At 44.6% G+C, this 25,194-nt stretch overlaps 1 protein-coding gene across 1 annotated transcript in view; it reads left to right on the top strand.

Moving 5' to 3' along the window:
- The window catches only part of ABCA4 (ATP binding cassette subfamily A member 4), a 125,817-nt gene that overhangs the window by 20,613 nt on the left and 80,010 nt on the right, over positions 1-25,194 (top strand). Inside the window, exons 6-11 of the mRNA XM_054592061.1 lie at positions 1,683-1,880; positions 17,247-17,336; positions 19,761-20,001; positions 21,022-21,161; positions 21,836-21,952; positions 22,596-22,793. Coding sequence (XP_054448036.1) covers positions 1,683-1,880; positions 17,247-17,336; positions 19,761-20,001; positions 21,022-21,161; positions 21,836-21,952; positions 22,596-22,793 — 984 coding nt within the window. The remainder of the gene's footprint in view (positions 1-1,682; positions 1,881-17,246; positions 17,337-19,760; positions 20,002-21,021; positions 21,162-21,835; positions 21,953-22,595; positions 22,794-25,194) is intronic.

The following is a 25,194-nucleotide window of genomic DNA, read 5'->3' as shown; positions in this document are numbered from 1 at the left end:
GACAACACTCTAACCAATTGAGCTACCCAGCCAGAGCTCACCTTGTGTTTTCTGTATCACCAGTACCTGGTTTAGTCCCTGCAGAAAGGGAACTCAGTGAATGAGCACTGTGAGGATGAGTGACTGAGGAAGAGAAGGAGCGGGGGACTTCTGTGGTGTCCAGCTTTCCCACCAGCCTTCTGTGTAACCTGCTCAAGTCCCCCAGCCTCTTCTCCATCACTTTTCTCCCCTGGCATATCAGAGGTTTGGACAAAATGAGCTCATTGGTTCCTTCCACCTCAAAATGTTTTACACTCCGGGATTGGGTTTGGGGGACGGATTTTCCCTGGCCTAAGAAGTGTAGGCAAAACAGGAGGCTCTGCTGGAATACGTACCCACTAACAGTCCCCTGAGACGGACGGAGTCCACACCGACCCAGCACCACCCTCGACCAGTGCTCCATTTCAGGATCAGGCTTCCACCTGTGCTCTGGACTCTCCACACAGGGAGTAGCAGGGCCTGGGCCTGCTCGGCTCTCCAGCCCAGAGGACTGTGTAACTAATTGGAAGCCATCGGAAGACTGCAGAGACTTGGGAAGCTCATGAACCTTTTTACAGTCCCCAAGGCCTTGTCCTCTGCTGGGAGTCCAGGATTCCAGGAGACCAGCTTCTGTGCTGGGTGGCCAAGTGTCCTGGCCAGTATTGAGGCAATTTTAGGGACTGTGCTTCAATCATCCTTGCCGAGGGGGCTCCCCAGGAGCTGCAGGATGTGGCCTAACCAGGGGTTAGGGTCGTCAGATAAAATACAAAATAAGTAGTTTAATTTGAATTTCAGATAAGCAACAAATAATTTTTTAGCACAAGTACGGCCCATTTGGACCCTATTTGGGACAGACTGTTATAAAAGTTGTTCATTGTTTATATGAAATGCAAAATTATTTGGGCATCCAGTATTTTTATTTGCTAAATCTGGTGAGAAAAGAGAAAGAGGGGCTGGCCATTTGCCATCCATCACTCCAAATGCGTTCTAGCCGCTCCTCCACCCGCGTCCCGGGGAGCAGGTCTGCCTAAGCACCGGTGCACTAAGAAGGGATCTCTCAAATTCTAAATGGATTGCTGATAAAATCAGGCTTGGGAGTATGTTAGTTTCCTGTTGCCACTCTAACAAATCACCATAAAATGAATGGCTTAAAACAATACAAAGTTATTATCTTATGGTTCTAGAGGTCAGAAGTCTGAAAGTCAAGGTGTTGGCAAGGCTGCACTCCTCTCCGGGGTGGGGGTGGGGGGTGGTTGTCTAGAGGGAAATCCATTTTCCAGTTTCCAGTCCACATCCCTTGGCCGGTGGTCTCCTTTCATCTCCAAGGCCAGCAGTGACCCATCCTGGCTTTCCCACATTGCATTCCTCTCACATTGTTCCTTCTGCCTCCCTCTTCCACATTTAAAAGACTCTTCTGATTATGTTGGGCCCACCCAGAAAATCCCAAAATAAAATCAGCTAGTGAGAAACCTTAGTTTCGCCTGCAATCTTAATCCCCTTGCCATGCAAAATAATGTTGTCACAGGTTCTGTGGGTGAGGACAGGGACACCTCTGGGGCCGCGGCGGGGGGGGGGGGGGGGCGTAGGGGCAGCGGGGGGGGGGGGGCGGGCGGGAGGATGTTCTCCCACAGGCAGTCTGCCAATGTTGCTTCTCCTCCCTGCAGTTTGCTCACGGAGTCCCAGACCTGGTGCTGAAGGACATCGCCTGCAGCGAGGCCCTCCTGGAGCGTTTCATAATCTTCAGCCAGCGCCGAGGGGCGCAGCCAGTACGGGACGCCCTGTGCTCCCTCTCCCAGGGCACCCTACAGTGGATGGAAGACACATTCTATGCCAACGTGGACTTCTTCAAACTCTTCCATGTGGTAAGAGAGGTATTTAGCTTCATGCCCCTTGGAAGATAATTCCTGGGGCAGGAGGACCTGGTCCTCCTTTGGAGGCCCCATGAATTGACAGTCAGGAAGAGTGTGAGCCTGGTCTTCAAGACAGTCCTTGAGGAAGTTCCAGGCTCCAAAGTCCAAGGAATATTGACTGACAGCATTTCTAGAGCATGGGTCCAGTCTCCTGGGAGTCACCATTAGGTATGTGGTTGTGGCAGCTCTGTGTCCACCCCAAAAGTGGGATAAATCCTCTCCACCACGCTTAGTCGCGTGGAAAAGAGAAGGAGGCCTGGTTTGAGTCCCTGTCCTACCATTTCCTAGCCAGGTGATCATAAGCAAGACAGTTGACTTTTCCTGGCCCTATCACTCAACTCTCAGGCAAATATAATACTTTATAAAGTAGCAGGAAAATATAAATGAAAAATATATATGCAAAGTATTTAATTCATTTCAATAAATGAGAGCTTCATGCTCCCTGCTCTGGTTCTGCTCTTGACCCCAAAGGTTCCTGTTTCTGGGTAGGAAAAAAATAACAGGAAAATTTCCTAGTCTTAAAAATTTGGAAAACTTTGATCTAGCTCAAACTGGTATTCCAGAACTACATGCCAGACACACTTCTTGGGACCTGATAATATCCCATCTTTTGCCAGAAGGATCAGATGAGAGGGAATTATGTACGTAAAGGAGGTATAGAGCAGCAGTTCTCCTACTTCGGAGTATATGAAAATCATCAGGGAAGCTGGTAAAAGATGCGAGTTCCAAATTCGCATGCCCAGGGACTGATTCCGGAGATCTGTGCTGGGCTCAGAATCTGCCCTGTTACCTTAGGAGCCCCCTGTAAGCCACGCTTTCAGAAACACTCGAAATTAGAATCCTTCAGAGAAAGGACCATATATAATGCTTCTAGCATTGAATTTTTTTTTCTTGTGCCTACATTTTAATTTCTGGAACTGTGTTGTGAGGAGTGTCTGTCACCGAGAACTTGGTTGAGAAATTTATGTTTTTTGCTTTTCTAATGGTTGCTCTCTGAAGTCCCCAAAAACCCACTCTCAGGTTTCCTTAAAAAGCAACATGAAGGCTTTTAAAAATGAAACAAAATAAAAACAAGACCACACAGTTTCTGGCAGAGTTCACACTTTATCCCTTTCAAAGTGTGATTTTCTGTCGGAACATTACAACATTCCCAGCTCTTCGGGGTGGGCCTCCAGACTGGTAAGAGGTGTGGGGACGCACAGAGGCTACCGCTACTGAGAACCCAGAGTGCCCCAAAGGTCTCTCATCTCCCCACATTGCATGGAGAATAAAAAGCCATGTGGTTTAAACTTCTCTATCCAAAGTTACAATGGAAGCTCGTTTCAGACACACTCATTGGTTTGTTTTCAGAATTAGACCGAAGAGTAAGGCGGTAACAATCCCTTGTCCTGGACAGTGAGCACTGCACAGCTAGGAGACCGGTACCTGCCTGTGTTTGCAGAGCCATTGAGGTTCCCTGGGCACCAAGGGTCATGCAATCCTCCGGTCACTAGAAAAGGGGCAGGCTCTTGAGCCTCTCTTTGAAGGACCTTGGCTGCTGGTATAGGTAAATGTACCTTTGGGCCATGACCAGCAATCCTGAGGGGACATTTCCAGAAGTAGAAGGATAAAGGGGAACCTGTGCAAACTCCATTAGGGACTGAACTCAAACTCTGGCTTCAGAATATTTATTTATCAGACAAGAAAGACCAGAAAGTCTTCCTGCCCTTACATGCTGCTAGAATTCAGAAACCAGAGGAGAGCTTTGGCCAATCACCCTCACTGACCTGAGACAGGACCTGTGTGCTTGCTCGCCACGTCTGCACATACGTATCCACTCACTCAAACCTGGACTGGGTGCCTGCAAGGCCAAGGCTCCGAGCGTGCCCCTCCCACTCCCACTGAACTCTGTTAGCCCCAAGATGAGCAAACAGGCCACGTCACAGCAGCGCAGCTTAGAAACGCCAACACTGATAGCATGTGGGCCCCAGAGCAGTGATTTCCAGCCAGGCTGCTCATTGAGTCACCTGAGGAGCTTAAAAAACCTACGAGTGCCCAGCGCCTACCCCCTGAGATTCTGGTTCTGTTGGCCTTTAGTATTTTTCAGAGCTTCCCAGATCATTCCAGTGCCACAGCTGAGACTTACTGACCTAAAACATAGGAGTTCGAGTCACAGTCTCAATTTCTGTAGAGCAAGCATGATTATAACAGTACCTCTGATGCCTCTAAGGCTTCGAAGTACTTTCATTTGCTCAACCATAAGACCAGGGTGCTGTGGAGACACAGTCTCTCTGCTGTTCTCTTTACAAAACCGCTGAGTGGCCCAGAGACTGCCTAGAGGAGCACCAGGAGGCAGACGGGGGTCTGGAGGAGCCCTCCTACTGGCCACCCTCTTGCTCTGCTCATCTCTATGAGGAAAGAATGCACCAAGACAGGACACATGGGCCCCAAGCAAAGAAGGCAGACACTCTGTCTGGTGCCCTTCAAATGTGCTTTTTCATTTGACAATGGGCAGAACGACTAAACATTAAAAAAAAAAAAAAATTACTAATAAGAAAAGCTAAAAGAAATTACAGGCATTAAAATAGGATTTTTGCTGTTATTGCTCCTATACCCATCCTAACCGTGTTTTTAGAAAAACAGCCCTGAGGGGGCACAGAAAAGCTGAAGGCAGACGCTGGGACCCTTTGAGAGGGGCGTCGGGGAGGCAGGGGTTGCTCTGAGGCCTGGGGTGGGGGTGCCTCTCTGGGATGAGGCTGTTATTGCAGCTGGTTGGCTCGCAGCCATGCTGAGCTCCAGTACAGGGAATGCTGGGCCGGCTCCTCTCCTGGCCTGTTTCTCATATGCATGTATGCCAGTATATAAGTAAGTTTTTATTAAATGCCAAGTCAGTGCTCATTAACAAAGAAAGAGGGACAATCCCAGTAAACCACTGTGACGGCACCTGCTCTTGCTGTGTGAGGAGCTGTGTGTGCGTGGGCTGGGGACTTGGGTGTTAGGGGCAGTGGGGGGTGCCGAGGGGGGAGCACAACCTCCAGCCCCTGAAACCGCAGGAGCAGAGAGAATTGGAGAGGGGCTTTGGGGGTTAGCACCAACTGGGGCCAGCTGTGTTTTTCCTCGGCCCCTTGGAGTCAGAAGTGAGTGTTGTCATCTTCAAATAATCCAAACACAGGACTATGGCCTTACCTCGCCCCACCCGTCCCCATACGGACACCTATGTACACTTGAGAGCACTTTGGAGGCCCAGAGGCTCAGGTGGGCTGAGAAAAAAATAAGCGGCCAGGTGGAGGGGTTTTGTCTGTGAAGACTTATCCCCTCTTGGTTTCACCTAGTTGAGAGCTTAAAAAAGCTTGTCTTCACCTGTGGTCCTTCGGGCTTACCACCCCCAGCTTGAAAGCCAGCAGCTCAGACCTGGGCCCACAGTACCGTGACTGCCAATACAACCTGAAACGATTCACACCTCATAAAAAATGATGTGTCAGTTTCGGGTGAGCAGTTGGGACATTTCCCATCTGATTTGGCCTGAGGTAAGCATGCCCCTCCTCCTCCTCCTTCTCCTCCCTCTAGATCCTTCCTGTTTTCCCTCTGACTCTGGTGCGCAGCTTTGAAATCTTGCTGAGAAGCAAATCTGTCCCTTCTGCTCTGATGTTTATTTGTGGGAGTTCAGCAGGGGAACTGAGGCGGGTGCCAAGACCTGCCACACTGCTGGGAAATGGTTTCCCTCCCTTCCCCCTTTCAATGGATGTTGATAGAGGAAATCTGGCCTCCCCAGCATTTTGGCCCACGGTTTTCCCCTCTGCAGTCGCTTCCAGTGTGGCATGATTCAGCTTTCTTTCCTTCCCCTCAACTCTTACTCCATCACAGTTTTTTATTTTTCTGCCTTCATTTTATCCCTGTCTCTTTGACTACGGTGGGGCTGAACATTGCGTTCTGGGAAAGAAAGGACCCAGTCTTGGGGGTCCAGGCTCCATGCTCCTTTCAAGGTCCTGCTTTGTCCTTGGCTCTGCTCCCTAAATTCCTGAATCATGGGGAATAAATGTGGGTGGATCACCCGCTGCCCAGTGTGAGCTGGCCAGGGTTTCTGCTCTCTGTCATTATTCTTTAGGGTTTGCTAAGTTTCAACTATGTCTTTCAATTTTGGGGTGGTACTGCTACATCAAAATTCCCTGGAAAAGACCCAAATCTCCAGGGTTTTACAATGAGGTCCCATTAATGACTTAATTTCATGATTTCCTCTCCCTTCTGATTTCCGAATCTTTGGACTGCCAACTTTCTCCCATTTCTGTGGGAGGGTTTGGGAAGGGAGAAGAGAAAGGAGTGGTGTCCAGTGCCAGCCGCGTGAGAGTGAGGGCAGCATGACTGTTAGGCAAAGGCCAAGCACAATCAGAAAATATGTTTTTGGGTCTTCGAAAATTCCTAAGCCACAGCAAACATTTTATTTATAGCATTAGTATTTGTTCCTGCCTACAACTACAAAACTGTGTCTATTACAGCCAAAATCTCCCCTCGGTCAACAGATTTCAATAAAGAAGAAATAAAAAGGCAACAGGAGAGGGGAACATCGATGCACACTTAATGTACATTAGGCCTCCAGGCTTGATGGTCATTGGCCTGACTTGACCTCTTTTTGGGCTCCAGACTTACAGAGGGTCAGCGCTTATTTTCGTGACAGATCTGATGTTGTTTTTACGCATTAAAAAAAAAAAAAAAGTTCTAGAGGTCAAAACTAAAGTCACTTAGGACACAAGCAGGCCCCTGTGAAGGCTGCTCGGAGGGTCGCAGGGCCTAGGGTCCTGGCCTTCAGTCAGTACGTACAGACTAAGCACCAGTATGTTAGGGGGCATCAGTTTCTCTCCAGGGTAAACCGATTTGAAGAAGGATTTTGTCCTCATATTTCTTATCTCTACCGAACAGTAGCTCTTAACTATTTTATAGATTAGGACTGCCTTTGAAAATCTAACAACAGCTCTAAACCTTTTCTCTAGAGAAATACAAACACAGACATACAGCGGGTGGGAGCTCATGGAACTTCTGAAGCCAGACAGCAGGTTAAAAGCTTTGGTATTAAAATTTCTTTCCTGCCTACCATTAATATATGTCTTTTTCTAAAGGGTCTCAATATAGCCACGGATTCTTCCTTAACTCTCTTTCTGCGGTAATCAGCTTCGCCCCAGAGCGCAGGACCCGTGGTGAGAGGGCGGGGCAGCGGGCAGCCCAGTGGAGCGCGCAAAGATCTGATGGCCAGGAGGCGGGGTCCTGGCCCTGGGTTGTCCTCTAACTTTCTGTCATTTGAATGTATCGCAGCCACCCCATTTGTAAGGTCGGGATAACAAGGCCTGTGGTACATACTGCATGGGATGGCAGTGACACTCCCATTAGAGAAGAGACGGAAAAGCTCTTTGAAACAAGAAACGTTTTTGCTCTTACCAAAGCAAGAATAAAGCCACTTTGCAGAGGGTCCCATTGTCCCCACTGTTCCACTCCCAGAAACGGCCTCTTCAAACACTTAGGTGCAACATTCTCCTTCCTCAGACTCCTCAGACTAGCAAGAAATCTGTCTCATGGAGTGACCTTTTGACTGCCCCTAGATTCCAAACTCAGTTTTGCTTTCATCAACCACAAATACCAGGACTGAAGTCACAATGGAGAGAAAAAGGCCTAGTTTCTGTTGAGCCAAAGAGAGTCCTATAACTTGTCGGTTCACATACCCCAGAGCCCACCCTCTCATCAGACACTCTTCTCTCCAGTCCTGGGAGACAGCATGTCTCTGTGACCTCTCCCATTAGAGACAGTTTGGCGTTTCCACCCCCGCCCCCCGTCTCTGAGTGATTTAGTCTGAATTCTCCACTCATGACGCATTTCCTGGTACTCAGGGTGTCCCCTCTGGTTGCCCCCTCACCACTGAAGCCAGCTTCCTCTCTTTTCCTCTGGTGCTTAACAACTGACAGGTTGCAACAAACATGCTTTAAATCCACAGTCTCCTAGTTGCCTAGCAACAACTTCCCCCCTGGATAAGTCTGGATTTCCTGTAGCAGCAGCCCAGGCCTGAACACAGGGGGCTACACTGTCCAATGCTGCTTCTACGTTTCACCTCTGTCTGGGTGCTTTCAAGACAACAGCTCATCTTTCACTCCAGATCCTTCCACCGGCTCCCACATGCCATGTCATCCCTGTAAAGACACTTTAACCTCTGGCTACCTATTTACCCTTGCATTAGGTAGATCCTCAACTTAGAAATCAATAGTGTTTTTTAAATGGTCTTCTGTGAAACAGAGAAAGTAAAACAAAAAATTCAATTGATAAAATGTTCTCTTCGTGAGCTGGCAAGCTGGCATCTGTTTAATTAACCCACTAGATCCAAAACATCAGCAAATACTGCGCAAACAAGATTTTTAGTAGCAAATATGCTTTATTCTGCCTTTGGAAAAAATATTACACACTCTGAAAGGACAGGCATGTTTCTTGTCCCTTGAGAACCCAAAGAGACACCTGAAATAACCAGAATCTTCCTATATCCATTACTTAGGTGTATGACCAAGGCTCAAGGACCCCTCAGACCAACCACAGCTGTTGGGAGATGATAGAGACATAACCTTTCCAAAGCCCTATTTGAATATGGAGCTCACTTGGGAGGTCAAACCAGACCTTGAGCGTGGGTTGGTGGTGCTGAGCCTCAGGGTGTCGCGGAGTGTTATTTGTTATTTTGGAAATTAAGAGAACTTGTTTGGCATAGGAAGCAGTGGGGGATGTGTGTGTGTGTGTGTGATACTTGTCATTTAGTCTATGACCTTTTTTCTAGAAATGTTTTCACACTTCTACTCAAATAAACTTACATTCTCTTCCAGTTCTGGCAGGAACAATCCATGAGAATTTGAATAGATAATGGGGGAACCAAAGGAAGAGGAGAGTCCTGGGAAAATTATTTCATAATTTATGTCAACATCATTCAGGCAATTGGTGACCAGGTTTAAATGGAGGGCTGGCTGCCGGGGAGGGGCGGCAGGAGTACATGCGCTGGTGTGAGACGCAGGTTGTGTCTAAAACAAGGGATGAGTTCCAGACCCTCATTATTTACCATATCCACTGGAAAGAGGTGGCCAAGAAATCGCATCTATAGTACCAGGCACCCAGCTGGAGCTCAGTAAATAATTGAATGATGAATATTATTAAGTTATTAACAAGATTGAAAAAGAGTGTTAACAGGACATAAAAATGCATCTCAAGCTATTGTTCCTCTGGTTCCCTCTCCACCAAGTTCCAGGTGTTTTTCTTCTAATCTGACCATCTGTGTAGTCACTCTCTCTTGCTGACTCTCCTCACGTTCCTCCCTCCACTGGGAATTCCTGGCCCTTCCCTTCCTCGTACAAACCCTGTCCTCACCTTAACTATTGTCGACTGGTCTTTGAAACATCAGCTCAAGCGTCATCTTTCCTATCCCCAAGTGGAATTGACCTCTTTCTCATCCTGCAAGTCACCATACCTGCAGAGATGTATCTCATGGATCCTAAAACCTCAATAGGCTGTCTCTTTTTTTTTGCTAGATTATAGTTAATTTACTCATTAATTAGTACAACATATATTAATTGAGCACCTACTACATACCATCCCCTGAGGATGTAAAAACAAAATAAAGCCTATTTCTTTATTTAATGAGTTTACAGTATAATAGACAGATACATTTAAAATAGTTTTGACCCAATATAAAAGTGATAAATGAGTGCACCGAGAATTCTAAGAGCAGCTAGGAGGACCAACTAGCCGGGAGGAGGACAGCAGGAAGAGCATGGTAGTGAGGGAAAGAAGACCTTTTGGAGAAGGTGAGGCGGCTTCAGATGCGCTGACTCAGGCTACAAGGGGCAGTGTGAGGATGGGAGGGACGGGGTGGGTTGGCATTTAATCTATTAGGCCCTAAAGTGATAGGTGTGGTGTCCAAGAATTTCAAGTTTTGCAGAGGCCTACAAAAAATCTTTCAGACTCAAAAAAAAAAAGTTATGGCTCTGAAAAAAAAAAAAACAACTTTAGAATTGAAATTAATAAGCATTAAATTTAATGTTTAAAGATGATAATGTTATTCAACTTTATTATTGAATCTAGTGTTCATAAAATTGGAAATTTAGAAACTAGTTTATAGTTCAGATTATCCCACTTTACAGCCCTAAATATTTTCTATGTTTGCTGAGAAATCATACCAGATTATTTATTAAATGAATTACTCAAGGCCAATTAGTTTCAAAAACAAAGTTAAGAGCCTTAAAATGTATATATAGATATAGATATCTATATTGGTAGATAAATATAGATACATATAGGTGTGGATAGAGAACAGATGCGTTTCATTGAGTCAAATTTGATGCAGGACGGAGTGTTAAGACCAGGGTGCCAATGGAGATAGAGGAGAGAGAACGGGGAGAAGGTGCCCTCTGGGGTAAAACACAGCCACAGATCATCTCTGGCCCACAGGAAAGTGAGGAAAACAGACTAGGAACTCACAGGGAAGGGAACGTACTTAATAGGATAAAGCAGGTCACCAACGGATTGATGCCCAATCTCTTCGGAGGCATGACGGTGACAGTTCCTTATTTTTTTATGCTCCTAGGCCCCTAGCCTCTTTTAGGTGCCTTCTCCTCATCTGGGACCTGACTGTTATTTCCCTGTACAGCCTCTTTGGGCTCCTGCAGGCTCACGTTGCCCCACACTCAGCCCCGCCATCAGTTTCTACATCTCCAGGCTGGGGAGTTTGAGAGTGGAATTGGAATAGGGAAAAGTCAGCGATGACTTCCAGGCTTCTAGCTTTGGTGACTGGGCAGAAGTTGGTGTCACCGCCTGGGAAAGGGTGCACAGCAACAGAAGTTGGTTTGAGAAAAGATCAGTTTAGGACAAGTTGGATCTGAGCAAATGTCCAGCAGACAGTTGGATGTGTAAGTCTGGAGGTCTAGGGAGAGGTCTGGGTTGGAGATGCCAATCTGGAAGTCATCATCAAACAGGTAGCAGATTAAATGATGGAGGGAATGAGACTACCCAGTGAGAGTGCGCAGAGAGAGAGGAGGACAGTATGGAGACCCTTGGGAACCTCAGCACTGAAGGGGCAGGTGGAGGAGCTCGTGGGAAAGACAGAGAAGGAAGAGAGCAAGCCAGAGGAGAGCAATGACACAGATGACAAGGAAGGAAAAGGACATGATCAAAAGTGTCAAGAAAAGCAGAGGTCTGAAAAGATAAGAACCCAAAGTGTCTAGGTAGAAACGAGTTTTTACTTGAAGCTTTTTAATAGCATGGTGAGGTGGAAGATAGGGAAGTGGTGGCAAAAAAGTGAAGTCCCTGAATGTAGATGGCTGTTCTAAGAAGTGTAGAAATACAGGGCAGGGGAGGAAAGCTAGACTGTAGCTATAGCGGTGTGAGAGATCAGAGGAGTTCTTTTCTTTCATTTGTGGGAATCTTGAGCACATATACATGATAATAATGAAGGGAAGGCTGAAGATACATCAGTGAGAATCTTGAAGACAAACTTCAGAAAGGGAGCACTTTGCTTTGCTCATTGCCCTACTCCCAACACCTGGTGCAGCAGAAAATACATATTTGCCAAAATGTGTAACTCTAAGGTCATTTAGTTACATTGAGAACTTGAGTTACATTTAGTTACATTGAGTTACATTATAGCTTCATTTAAAAGCTATAATTGGCTGTAACTCGGAAGCAGAGTCCTGTGGTCAGTCATTCAGGAAGCTCTAGATATTTGATCAAATGTCATCCTGGGTGTTCCCATGTGGGTGCTTTTGATGGATATTAACATTTAAATCAATAGACTGAGCAAAGCAGACTACCCTCCTCAATGTGAGTGGGCCTCATCCAATCAGTTGAAGGGCTGAACAGAACAAAAGAGCTGATCCTCCTGTGAGTAAGAGAGAATGCTTCCTGCCTGATGGCCTCTGAACAGGGACACTGACTTCTTTTCTGCCTTCAGACTCAGGCTGAAACATCAGTTCTTTCTGGGTATCCAGCCTACCGACTCACCCTGCGGATCTCAGGGTTCGCCAGCCTCCGCGATTGCGTGAGCCAGTTCTTTGTAATAAAGCTGTTCACACACACACACACACACACACACACACACACACACTATACGTATAAAATATATACCGTAAGTCCTCACTTAGCATCATTGATAGGCTCTGTGACTTTAGGCAAAACAATGTACAACAAAACCAATTTTACCATAGACTGATATAAAAAAAGAGTTAAGTTCCTATGGCAACTCAACAACATTGTAATGAAATGATGTTTAATGAAACAACATTGAATGAAATGTTATTCAAGGACCTGCTATATGTAGTATATGTAATATATAAAATACATACATCTTATTGGATCTGTTTCTCAGGAGAACCCTGACTAAAAAGGAGAACACTGCCCTACATGAGCATATAATTTTATGGAACATTATGCATATACACAATTATAGTTGGTCAACTTCTTGCTATAATAAGAGCACTCATTCATTAAATTTTATATATATACATGTATATATGTATGTATATGTATGTATGTGTATATGGCATGGTTCCTGTCTAGCATCTAATAAGACGGACGGATGACAAGTAAATGGCAGGATAATTACCAGTGGTGAGAAATGCAAAGGAACAAGGTGCCTTAGAAGAGAGAACAGGTCAAGGGCAAGCAAAGGAGTAAAAAGAAAAGGCTGTCATCTCAGTCTTCCATGGGGACAACTGTCTTTTACATACATAGTTGTGTTAGGACTGAAACGTGGAGGATGAGAGGTTTATCAGGCAGAGAAGGGCAGGGGAGTGGTGTGCAGAGCTAGGGGAATGAGAAAGAGACTGACGTGTTAGAGAATGTAGAAGAAGCCCGGTCTGTGAAAGGAGAAGCAAGAGAGAAGGGTAGAGAAGGAGCCACATACCAGCTCACAGGATCATGTGTGACTAGCACAGCTATTGACCTGTCCTGGAGGCAGTACGGAGCCCTGGAACGTTTTTGAGCAAGAGAAGTGACATGATTGGATTGGCCTGTTAGGTAACTCAGGCTCCAATGTGGAGAGGGCATTAGGAGGGAGAAGCCTGAAGGCAAGGGGCCAGCAAGAAGGCTATTCTGACATAACATTCTGGGATAGAAGCAAAGAGAGCCTGAGCAAAGGCAGTCCTCACGAAGAAGGAAAAAAGACAGAGTATTTACTGAGCATTTAGGAATTTATTTATTTTTGTATGCAAATTTTTTTATTTTATAACTGTATTTTAGAAATAAGTATAAAAATAGAGACAGTATCACAATGAACTCTGGCATGCCCATCTCCCGGCTTCACTATCATCGGCATTTGACTGATCCTGCTTTATCTATTCATCACTTTTTCCCTCAAAAGTCTTTGAAGCAAATCACAGACAGCATATCATTTCACCCTTACGTACTCCCTTACGTATCTCTAACAGATAAAAACACACTTCTTTAAACAACACTACAATACTATAATCACACCGAACAAAATTAACAATAATTCGTTAAAAGTATCTAATTTTTGGTTATGCTCACTGTTCCTCTGATTGTTTCAGCCAGTTTGTTCAGATCAAACCCCGTGGAGCTTCATGGTGAAGGTAGCAGTTCTGGAAAAGTTACTGTGGATGAGACAGGTGCTAAAGTTGAATGAGCTAAAGGATGAGTCTTAGATTTTAATACAGAAAGTTTGAAGAAGAATCGACAGGACTTGGGGATAACTTGCCATTGGCAAACGTTTTTTACCTGCTTGCTTCATCTCTTCCTACCTATTCTTCTCAGCCCCACCCTCCTATGGAAAAACAGGGATTAAAGTGCTTTTCCTAGGATACACTGAAGGTATTTGAAAGAAGTCATGGCAAGACCAATGCCTAGGCCCAGTGTTAAGGTTAAGGAGAAAAGATACTTCTCAGTGGTATGGTTTCTGTGTTGGCTTTGCCCCTCCTATGTCTGGAAAATTCTTCTCCTGTCTGCTTTGCTGCTGTCATGCATAACAAAACCTTTCATTTTAGAGTCAGAAAATAAGCCTAAAATGCCCACTGAGTGTACTTATGTTTATTCTTCAGTCTCAGGGTGAGAGAGAATGCACCCTTGCGTCTATAGCAGGGAGAAAGGGGAGCAGGACATACTGCTAGAAATGAGAGGCAAGACTGGTCAAAGCCTAACTCCACCTGCTTCTCTGCTTTGCCACAGCTGGATTCATGCACCCATGATTTAAGGGAACCACATTGGCAAATAAAAAGCTGAGGTTGTGGCTTGTGGTCACAAGTATTTGAATCAGAATTACATGTCGAGCTTGTTAAAGTACAGATTCCCTCCAGGCCTAGTCAGAATGCACATTTGAGCTCGAGAACCACTGTTTTAAAACTTAGAATTCAGTCCCGAAAGACATAGGATCAGTGAGTCAAGCAGTTTTGAAACTTACAAAGAATGAAGTCATTCGCTCAGGACTTGACCTTGGCTTCTGGAAAACAAGGTGTTCACCACAGGTTCTGGGATTTAGAACCAGCAAGTGGACTTCCACGTTCCACACCGCTGTGGAAAAAGCATGGACAGTTCTGTGTCGTCACATCGATCTGGAGTCACTGGAACTCTGCTGTCACTGTGGAGTCGCAAGGAAACTTTCTCTTTCAAGCTGCCAGCAGCTGCTTGAAAGAAAGGTGATGTAACTGGCTGAATTATTTGCATAAGAAACTAGCGTTGAGCAGAGGAAGCTACAAACCTGCCTTAATGGACACAAAGGGAGCAAAGACTTGAACAATGGGGGCAGGGGAGGGGCGCCCCTGCAAGCAGCTTCCATTACACTCTATTTTCCTTCCTTCAGGAGTCTTGTTTGGTGTTAATGAGCAATCACAATCATTTGGCATATTTCATGTCACCATGAAACTATTTGTGATTGACTTGCTCAGCAGGGTGACTTGGAATAAGAGCCTTTGATTTTCTCAATTAGATAAAAGAAGTTTGTTTCTGAAAGCAGCCTTGCATTAGAAAGAAGGGAAGAGGACTTCCAGTCAAGTTGGAGACATAGGTAGATACACTTTGCCTCCTGGCACAACCAAAAGAAGGATAACAACAAATTTAAAAACAAAAAATAACCAGGCTGCCAGAAAATCGGACTGTATGGAAGTCCAACAACCAAGAAGCTAAAGAAGAAACATTCACCCAGACCAGTAGGAGGGACGGAGATGGGCAGCCGGGGTGGAGAGGACGAGCAGCAAGGCAGCGGCCAGAGAACCAGGAGGGTGAGGCGGCAGGTGGTGGACCGGGCGGTCCCACATTTGCGTGTGGATAAACCGGGAGGAACAGGTGGGGAGCGAGACAGACTGCACAATCCAGGGTTCCAGTGCAGGAAAAGAAAGCCTCAAAACCTCTGTAGGTAAAAACCTATGGAGGTTGTGGCAGCAGAAGAAACTCCCAGCCTCACAGGAGAGTTCGTTGGAGAGACCCACAGGGTCCCAGAATGTACACAAACCCACCCACCCAGGAATCAGCACTAAAAGGGCCCAATTAGCTTGTAGGTAACAGGAAGTGACCGAAAGCTGTCTGGGAGCCAATCAAGTGGCATTGTTCCCTCTCAGATCCCTCCCCCACATACGGTGTCACAACACAGCCACCTGGGTTGCCCCACCCTGGCAAATACCTAAGGCTCCTCCCCTTCCAACCTAACAGGCACTCTGAGATAAAGAAATATAGCCCAAATGAAAGAACAGATCAAAGCTCCAAAAATAGAACTAAACAATGAACAGATAGTCAGCTTATCAGATGCAGAGTTCAAAACACTGGTAATCAGGATGCTCACAGAAATGGTTGAGTATGGTCACAAAATGGAGGAAAAAAATGAAGGCTATACAAAGTGAAATAAAGAAAAATATACAGAAAACCAACAGTAAAGGGAAGGAAACTTGGGCTCAAATCAACAATTTGGAGCAGAAGGAAGAGATAAACATTCAACCAGAACAGAATGAAGAAAGAAGAATTTTAAAAAATGAGGAGAGGCTTAGGAACCTCTGGGACAACTTTAAACGTTCCAACATCTGAATCATAGAGGTGCCAGAAGGAAAAGAGGAAGAGCAAGAAATCGAAAACTTATTTGAAAAAATAATGAAGGAGAACTTCCCCAGTCTGGCAAAGGAAATAGACCTCCAGGAAGCTCAGAGTTCCAAAGAAGCTGGGTCCAAGGAAGCACACACCAAGGCACATCATAATTACATTACCCAAGATTAAACATAAGGAGAGAATCTGAAAATCAGCAAGAGAAAAGGAGATAGTTACCTACAAAGGAATGCCCACAAGACTATCAGCTGATTTCTCAAAAGAAACCTTACAGGCAAGAAGGGGCTGGAAAGAAGTATTCAAAGTCATGAAAGGAGGGACCTACATCCAAGATTACTCTATCCAGCAAAGCTATCATTTAGAATGGAAGGGCAGATAAAGTGCTTCCCAGGTAAGGTAAAGTTAAAGGAGTTCACTGTCACCAAGCCCTTATTAAATGAAATGTTAAAGGGATTTATCTAAGAAAAAGAAGATCAAAAAACTATGAACAGTAAAATGACAACGAACTCACAATAATCAATAACTGAACCTAAAAACAAAACAAAACAAAACAAAAACTAAGCAAACAACTAGAATAGAAACAGAATCACAGAAATGGAGATCAGAGGGGAAGGGGAGGGGAAGGGGGAAGAATGGGGGAAAAGGTACAGGGAATAAGCAGCATAAATAGTAGGTACAAAATATGCAGGGGAAGGTTACGAACAGTATAGGAAATGGAGAAGCCAAAGAACTTATCTGTATGACCCATGGACATGAACTAAGGGGCGGAGGGAAGTGCTGGTGGGACGGGGAGTGCAGGGCAGAAGGGAATAAAGGGGAGAAAAAAAAGTGGGACATCTGTAATAGCATTATCAATAAATTATATATTTAAAAAAAAGAAAGAAAAAAAGAAGGGAAGAAATGCCCCGGCTGGTATGGCTTGGTTGGGTGTAGTACCACAAAGGGATAGTTTGCCCGTTGGATTCCCCGTCAGGGCACATGTCTGGGTTGCTGGTTGGATCCCCAGTTGGGGCATATGTGAGAGGCAACCAATCCATGTTTTCTCTCTCTCATCAATATTTCTCTCCCTCTCTTTCTCCCTCCCTTTCCTTCTTCCTAAAAATAAATAAATAAAATCTTTTAAAAAATAATCATTACTCTCTATGACATTACTGCCTTAAAAAAAAAAAAAAGAAAAAAGGAGGGAAGAAATGTTCCTCAAGCATACAGGAGATCAGATAGAGGCTATGTGTGTGTGTCTGTGTGTGTATATATATATATATATATATTTTTTTTTCCCCCTATCAATTACAGCTTCCTACACTCCTAGATAGCAGTTCTCAAGGTATTGATCTGAGATCCTGGGGAAGAATATTATCTGATATGTCACCAAGATTTCAAGAGGTAAGTGGCTTGATGACAGTTCATTATAGTTTAATTTGATCTTTCCACCAATTTACTACACTTATGATGTCAAACAATTTAATTGTTCCTCAAACCTGTTCATGGAGAAATACATTTGATCTTTCCATCTAGCAATTTCAAAGCACTTGTTTATATCCTAAATTATCCGTGCTCCTGAGATGAAGAAAAAAAGAAGGGAACCATCCTCCTGGTTTCACACCTGGTAAGAAACACCACCTTGTCTGGTGAGGCACGAATTATCAGTGGACTCACAATGGAATATAAGTGTTTCCAGTACTGACGTGGTCCATTATTCTATCATGCTCTTAAAATCCACCTGTATCTGTACCGCAGTAGTAGTAGCACACGTTTATAAAGTCCTTGCAGGACTAAGTGTCTTGCATGTTTTGACTCGTTTCATTACAATGAAAGTAGTTGATTTTTTGGTGTCATTTTGTGAAAGATGTGCTCAGTTTAATTAACATCTGGTTGCACAAGCCTTTGCCCATACAGAAAGTGACCTTCCACTCAATAGATGAGAAGTGCTGGAGGCATAATGATGAACAGATATGGTCACTGCCCTTGTGAAATGTACAGTCCAAAGGGGGAGAGAGATGTGAACAATTACTTTCAAGTATGATGGGTATTATAGGGGAGGCAAAAGATGAAACAATTTTGCCTGAACTTTTCCCCCTCCAGTACTCTCAGCTGACTTGGGTTTAGCCAAGCTGGAATATTGCATGGCTGGAATCTGTTTTTTATAAAGCTAAGCTCAACCTAGGCCGAGTATGAGCAGGGACAGTTAGAGCAGGGCCCACTGCACTGATAGCCACGTGTTGCACTGGCAGTCTCTGTTTAACATTCTTTTATTTATAAGCATTTAAAAAATTCATATCCGGCTAATAGGTTTAAAATTGATTGAGAATGTTAAAAAAACAAAATTCCCAAAGCATATTAACACTGTTAATTCTGTGTGGGAGTTCCAGAAGGATTCTTGCCTGTCTAGATAGACTGAAGCAGATGGCCCCATTTATATTAACTGATGCTAGACCATTTGACCCTGGAACAGCCCCTTCATCTCTGAGTGCTTGGATTAAATGAGCAATGTAATAATAACCCCCTTACAAGACTGTCCTAAGACTTACTGTTGTTGAAGCAATTTGAGATTCCAACTTCATTATTGAAGCCGAGACTGTCATTATAGGCATGACTCACTCTGTGGATTCTACATGGTGCTCAGTAGTTTCGGAGGGCAAGTGTTGGCATGTGGACAAAGAGAGGGGATGACAGGTAAACATCACTTACTGCGGCAGGGGACTGTTTTCAGTCTCACCTGATTGAATCCTAGTGATTTTTTAAATTTCCAAGTATGTTTGAAAATGAGTAATAACATGTGTTAGGAGAATAAAAGCAGCATTGTTTTTATTTTGTGTTTTTCCTTAAAGCAAAGTCAGATGGCTTTGTGGGAGCTGAGACCCCAGCCACTCTGTCAGCCCTCCACTCAGTTCTGGACATCACAGGCTTTTGGGCAAAGGATGAGGCCAGACAGTGCAGCCGGAACCCGTATGGAGAGAGGCCACTGGCTGGTCTAATGAGTCGGGTGCAGAATTTTTAAAAAAAATTTTTAAGTGTTTTTCCAAGTATGGAGACTTCATCTGATCTATATTTGCTTGGATCCTAAAACATACATACAAAGAAATCACAAACCACACATTTCAGGAAAAGGAAGAGTCCACATTTGGTAAAAGTAAGCTAATAAGAAGATAATTTTCTCGTTACAAGAAACTAAATTCTAAACTATAATTTGCCCAAAGAAATTTGCCCAGACATTGTCTTTCTAGGACAGAACCATTCCTCCATCATTTTATTTCCCAATTTTTCCCAATATCTCCATCCTGGTGGAATGATAGAACCAAAGAATTAGTTTACAGAGAAGTATGGTCTACATTTCCCCAAAGACACATTCCCAAGGAATCCAGGTAAAGGGGACTAGAAGAGAGAAGTGATATTAAAATGAATTACTCTTTGATGTTCTTTAAGACTTATCTTAGTTTCTTTTTTTAAATTGAATTTATTGGGGTGACATTTGTTCACAAAACAATACAGGTTTTACAGGTTTCAAGGGTACAACTCAACAAAACATCATCTGCACAGTGCATCATGCATCCATTGCTCCAAGTAAAATCTTTTTCCATCCTTCTTTCCCCTCCCTTTGTCCACCTCCACCTTCCCCCTGACCTTTAATTTCCTCTTCGGCCCTGAGTGGATCACAGTAGAGTTCATGATTGCTGAGAATATGGATGTTTTCTTTTAAATGTGGAAGTCAAATGCGTATGTGGAGGTCTCCTTGATACTTTGGAACTTGATTTCACAGTAGATTATAATTCTGCCTTAAAACAACCTGGAACTTTTGCCTTGCCCTAGTTCATCCATCGACCAAGTGTTCAAGACTTGCTGTGGGTGACCAGGCCCCTCATGCAGACTGGTGGTCCGGAGACCTTCACTCAGCTGACAGATGTCCTGTCTGACCTCTTGTGTGGCTACCCAGAGGGAGGAGGCTCTCGGGTGTTCTCTTTCAACTGGTATGAAGACAATAATTACAAGGCCTTCCTGGGGATTGACTCCACAAGGAAAGATCCTATCTATTCCTATGACAGAAGAACAAGTAAGTTTTCTGTGTCCTGTATATAATTCAGCCTCTGGTGTCAGTTAAGCTGAAGGTTTGACACTTTCAGGTGAAACTGGTTCCAGGGTTGACTCTCCCGTGCTCTTGTTGAGGCGCCTTGGGCAAAGAGCTTCTCCTCCCAGGAAAGCATTTCTCTTTATAGGAACAGGGTGGTATGCACAGAGCTCTGGATTTGAGCCATGGAAAGAACTGAGACCCACTTGGAAAGGGAACAGAGAGGACATTTCCCACTGATCTGATTGAACTAGGGTTACATTCTAGAGGAAGAGAAGAAAGATAAATGAGGAGGCAGCCCCAAGCTGCAAGCCAAGCTCAGGTCAGAAGGGCCCTGGCAAGTAAACACGGCTGTGGGATGTTTTTACAAACACAATGCACTGAACAATCTGTGTGTGTAGTGCTGAATTATGTCCCCAATGGCAAGTCCCTGGCAAGTCCTCTTTCCCACCTTTCAGTATTTTTTTTGGCTCTTATGGGGTAAAGGAGAGTGGGGTGCGTAAGAAGTGCAACCGAGTGACCCTCCCGTTAAACATTAAAGAGGCAGTGAGGCACGCACCGAAAGTCAGTGGGGCCTAAAATAGCCACATACAACCGAGAAGTTAAACAGCTAACTGAAGGAAAATCATTGAGACTAAAACTGAGATTCCAAGGGGAGGCCTCGTGTGGCCTCTCGGTCCCTTTCATCTGAGAATGGCCTCTGTTCCTTGCAATAATCACAAGCCACAAGCGGGCTTCTCAGCCTCCTTCTTCTAAAGCAGAAGAAACCACAGGGCAAGCCCCGTCCTTTCTTTCTCTGATGAGGCCCTTATTGAGATGAACTGTGACATTATGTTACTTTCTAATGACGAGCTTGTTATCAGTGGGGTATAGCCTATTAATTTATTACTTGTAAAATCCTCCAGCATAAAGTTGAATAAAACATGTGATCTGAACACACTAATGACCATATTTAGCTCTGAGCAATGGGAGTCTTTATAAAATCTGTCCCTTCTCTCCTGTCAGCGACCTTTTGTAATGCAATGATCCAGAGCCTGGAGTCCAACCCTCTAACCAAAATAGCCTGGAGGGCAGCAAAGCCTCTGCTGATGGGAAAAATCCTCTTTACTCCGGATTCCCCTGCTGCACGTGGGATACTGAAGAATGTGAGGTCCCAGCTGGTCTTGTCCCTTCTACCCTGGACCACCCAGAAGGATGAGAGAGAGGGAAAGAGAAGGGGAGAGAGGAAAGTAAGAGAGAAGGAAAGGGAGAGAGAGGAAGGGACAGAGAGAGAGAGAGAGAGAGAGAGAGAGAGAGAGACTGTGCCCTCCTGGTAGTGAGGCTCCTGTTTGTTTTTTTGCTAAGTAGACTCTTGAGTTTCTCCTCCATCATCAAAATGCTTTCTGCTAGCACCCCTGCCTGGACCCTACCCTCTCTACCCAGCCTACAATGAGGTTTCCTTTCCCAGAGCCTGAATTATATCCTGAACAGGAGAGTTCTCAGAATCCTGGCTACCTAAAATAAAGATGGGGAGGATGGGAGGAAGAGCATTTGCTCACAGGGAATCCAAATCTAGCTTTAGTTAGATTCTGAGGTAATTACATCATCAATATTACATGTACCTCTGAGACACTAAAACATTATATTCTGTCAATCCTGGGAGGCTGGGAAATAGCAGATTGTTCTGGAAAATATCAGTGGACTGAGAAAATTAAGACATAGCCTAGAAAAGCCTTTCCTAAACATTGAGGGTTTCTGACATGAGCAGGAAAGATAAAACCAAAGGTTCTCTCTCACTTTTTTTTCTCTCTGTCTTTTGTCTATCTCTGTGTGGTTTTAGGCCAACTCGACTTTTGAAGAGCTGGAGCGTGTTAGGAAATTGGTCAAAGCCTGGGAAGAAGTAGGGCCCCAGGTCTGGTACTTCTTTAACGAGAGCACGCAGATGACCGTGATCCGGGTAAGGATGATGGGGGAGGGGAGGAGCGGCCAAGAAAGTACCTCTTGTTTCCTTTTCCCAGTAAAGGACTAATCACTACTGGCATTAGATCAAAATATAACAAGCAGGGCCCAAAGGCACTAGTTCCAGAAGCTGTCACCAAGTGGAGTCACTGACTTTGGGTGGGAAATATATTTCTGGGGAAATGTAAAAACTGCCACAAGGCCAGTGGCTTCCTGAAATTTCTTGCTTTTATGAATTCACCTGAGGGCCTCAGATTCAAAGAGGGGTCTCCTCAAGGAGCCGCCGCCTCTGTAATTGCAAAGATGGTTATAATTTCCAGCTTTGCAAAGCCAGGAGACAAGGGTTCAATATAGCAAGGATAATTAAAAGAGAATAAAAAGATCCGTAAGTAAAAGAAAGTTCCCTATATATCACTTCCTTTGCCCCTCTCTCTCCACCTCAACATACACATCTTCCCTCTATTATAGAGATTATATGTTGGGGGGAAATGGGATATAGATAGGTATGCTTATAAAGGAAGAAAACCCACCAGTTTTTTAGCGTGCCTTAGAGTCTCTATCCCTATTCATTAAAAATTGGAACAAGACGAAGGATCCTTTGGAATTTTCTAAATACTGTGACTGCATTGCTTCTTCCCAAGGACACCCTGGCAAACCCAACAGTAAAAGCATTTTTGACTAAGCAGTTTGGTGAAGAAGATATTACTGCTGAATCAGTGCTGAGCTTCCTCTACAAGGGTCCTCGAGAGAGCCAGGCAGATGACGTGGCCAACTTCAACTGGAGAGACGTATTCAACATCACTGATCGTGCCCTACGCTTGGCTAATCAATACCTGGAGGTAAGGAACAGCAAACCATGGAAGGGCCACACTGGGCCCCTTCAAGACAGCCCTGTGGATGGATCCAGAGACCTCTAAGCAAGTCAAGTGGTCTTGGCTTCAGCTATCATTTTCCCCACTGAAGAAATAAGAATTTGCACAGCCCCCAAACAGAGATGGATCCTTTTCTCTAACAGCTTATCCACACTTAAAGCAGTTCCCCCTTTCTACCTGCCTCCTAACAACTCCTCCATGACTTCCCCTTCATCGTAGCCCGTGAAGTGTCTGTGGCTGTCCCCAACCCTCTTCTGTTGGCTATCACTTCAGTGACCATCACTGACCAGTGTCTACCAAACCTCAAGTCTGAGGGCCCATTGCTTGCTGGACACTCTCACCTTCAGGTTCTGCAGACACATCAGACTCCACATGTCCCAAACCAAGTTTGTGTTCTATTCTGACTACTGTCCTCAGCCTTTTTCCAAATTCTCAAGCTAGAGACTCTAGTGTCACCTTTAATTATCATTCTTCTTCCCCTTCCACACAACAGCTATCACTTATTGAGTGTTACTTTGTGCCAAGCACTGGTTAAGTGCTTTTACATATGTAAACCAAAATTAATTGTAGGTTGTAACAAAAACTTTTTAAAAAACATTTATTTGGGCAAAAAGAGTTGCAGCCCAGGACACACAGATCAGGTAGCAATCTAAATTGTGTTCTGCTGAGAAAAAGGGGAGGCTTTCTTTTCTAGCAAAAGTTCCCACCCAAGTTCCTAGTTAGGTCCCTTTTATGTAAATGAGGTATTTAAATTTGTACACTTCTGATTGGCCCAAATCATACAGTCCTGATTGGACAGGGAAGGCCTTAGTCCACTGGTAGAAAGCTGAAACCAGGAACTCCCTTATAATAGTTGACCCAGCTGGCTTAAGGAGCAGGGCATACGTAGTATGGGAAGTCCACGGTTCAGTTTGGGTTTCTTCCCAGTATACGGAGTACGTGAGAAGCCCCTCTCAGCAAATGACTGCTAGGCTCTTATTATTTACAAAATTTGGGTCCTCAGTTTACCCTAGGGAATCCTCCTCAGCAGATAATTTCCTCCTCAGGCTTCTTATTAAATGAATCTTCCTTCTCGGGTCCACATATACATTAGCTCATTTAATCCTCTACAACTCCATGAAGTGTACACTATTATTGTTCCCATTTTACAGATGTAGAAGCTGAGGTTTAAAGAGGTTAAAGAAGATCCCACCCCACAGCTGTTAGACAGAACCCTGCTCTTTAAACCCCTCTCCTGCCTCTGTCATGTCTAGTCATCAAGGATAACTCTGCACCCAATTCCAATGCATGGGGATTTTTTCCTACACCAATTTTTCCTACACCAATGTAGGATTTTTTTCCTACAACAATTTTCCAATACCAGCTGGGTGTCCTATAATTTGACTCAGTTCTGACACTATCTACCTGGAGATTGCATCACACCCCACAGATTAAGGATTTAGTTCCATAATACTGCCCCGCCCCCAACTGCAAACACCAATCACAAATCTATGTCATCCAACTAGCTGGAGGTTTCCATGATCCCCTTTATGGATTCGATTAATTTGCTAAAGCAGCTCACAGAACTCAGATAAACAATTTACTTATTGGGTTACCAGTTTATTATTAAAGGGTACAGCTCAGGGATAGCCAGATGGAAGAGATGCTTAGGGTAGCATATGTGGGAAGGGGTGTGTTCACCAACCTGGAAGCTCCCAGAACTGCATCCTTTTGAATTTTTATGGAGGCTTCATTATATAGGCGTGATTGACTAAATCATTGGGCTTTAGTGATTGAATTCAATCTCCAGCCCCTCTCTCATCCCAAGAGTTAGGGTGGTGGACAGAAGAGGGTGGGACTGAAATCTCCAACCTTCTAATCACCTGGTTTTCCTGACAACCAGCCCCACTTTCTTAGCCGCTTTTGGAAAGTTACCATTAACATAACAAAGACACCTTTCTCCTCCTCCTCACAGAGGAAGTTCTAAGGGTTTCAGGAGCTCTGTGCCAGAGACAGCGATGAAAGCCAAATACATATTTCTCATTGCAAATCACAGTGTTACACAAAGCTTTGTCTACTCTATCTTCTAAATATCAACTCCACCTCTTGTTTTCCAGACTCTCTGAGGCCCAGAGGCCTTGTCTTCTGCCCACCAGCCTGTTGTAGCTGCTGGGCTCCAGGGTCCAGTCTCTTTTAACTCAGGCGTTTGTCCACACTGACACCAGAACTACATTCCAAACACACATCTGGCAGCATCACTTCCATGCCTTAAAATCTTAATGACTCAGTCCCCAAGGAACACAAGTCCTTCCAAACCCGTCCAGCCTGCCTTCCCAGCCCCTGCTCACTCACTCTCTTTGGCTCTGCTCTGGTCCTTTCACCACCCTCC

This window comes from Pteronotus mesoamericanus, unplaced genomic scaffold, assembly GCF_021234165.1.
Source record: "Pteronotus mesoamericanus isolate MK-2021 breed Mesoamerican mustached bat unplaced genomic scaffold, CSHL_Meso_final scaffold_31, whole genome shotgun sequence".
Taxonomy (NCBI): domain Eukaryota; kingdom Metazoa; phylum Chordata; class Mammalia; order Chiroptera; family Mormoopidae; genus Pteronotus; species Pteronotus mesoamericanus.
The sequence above is the reverse complement of the archived record's forward strand: the minus strand, read 5'-3'. Positions and strand labels throughout refer to the sequence as shown.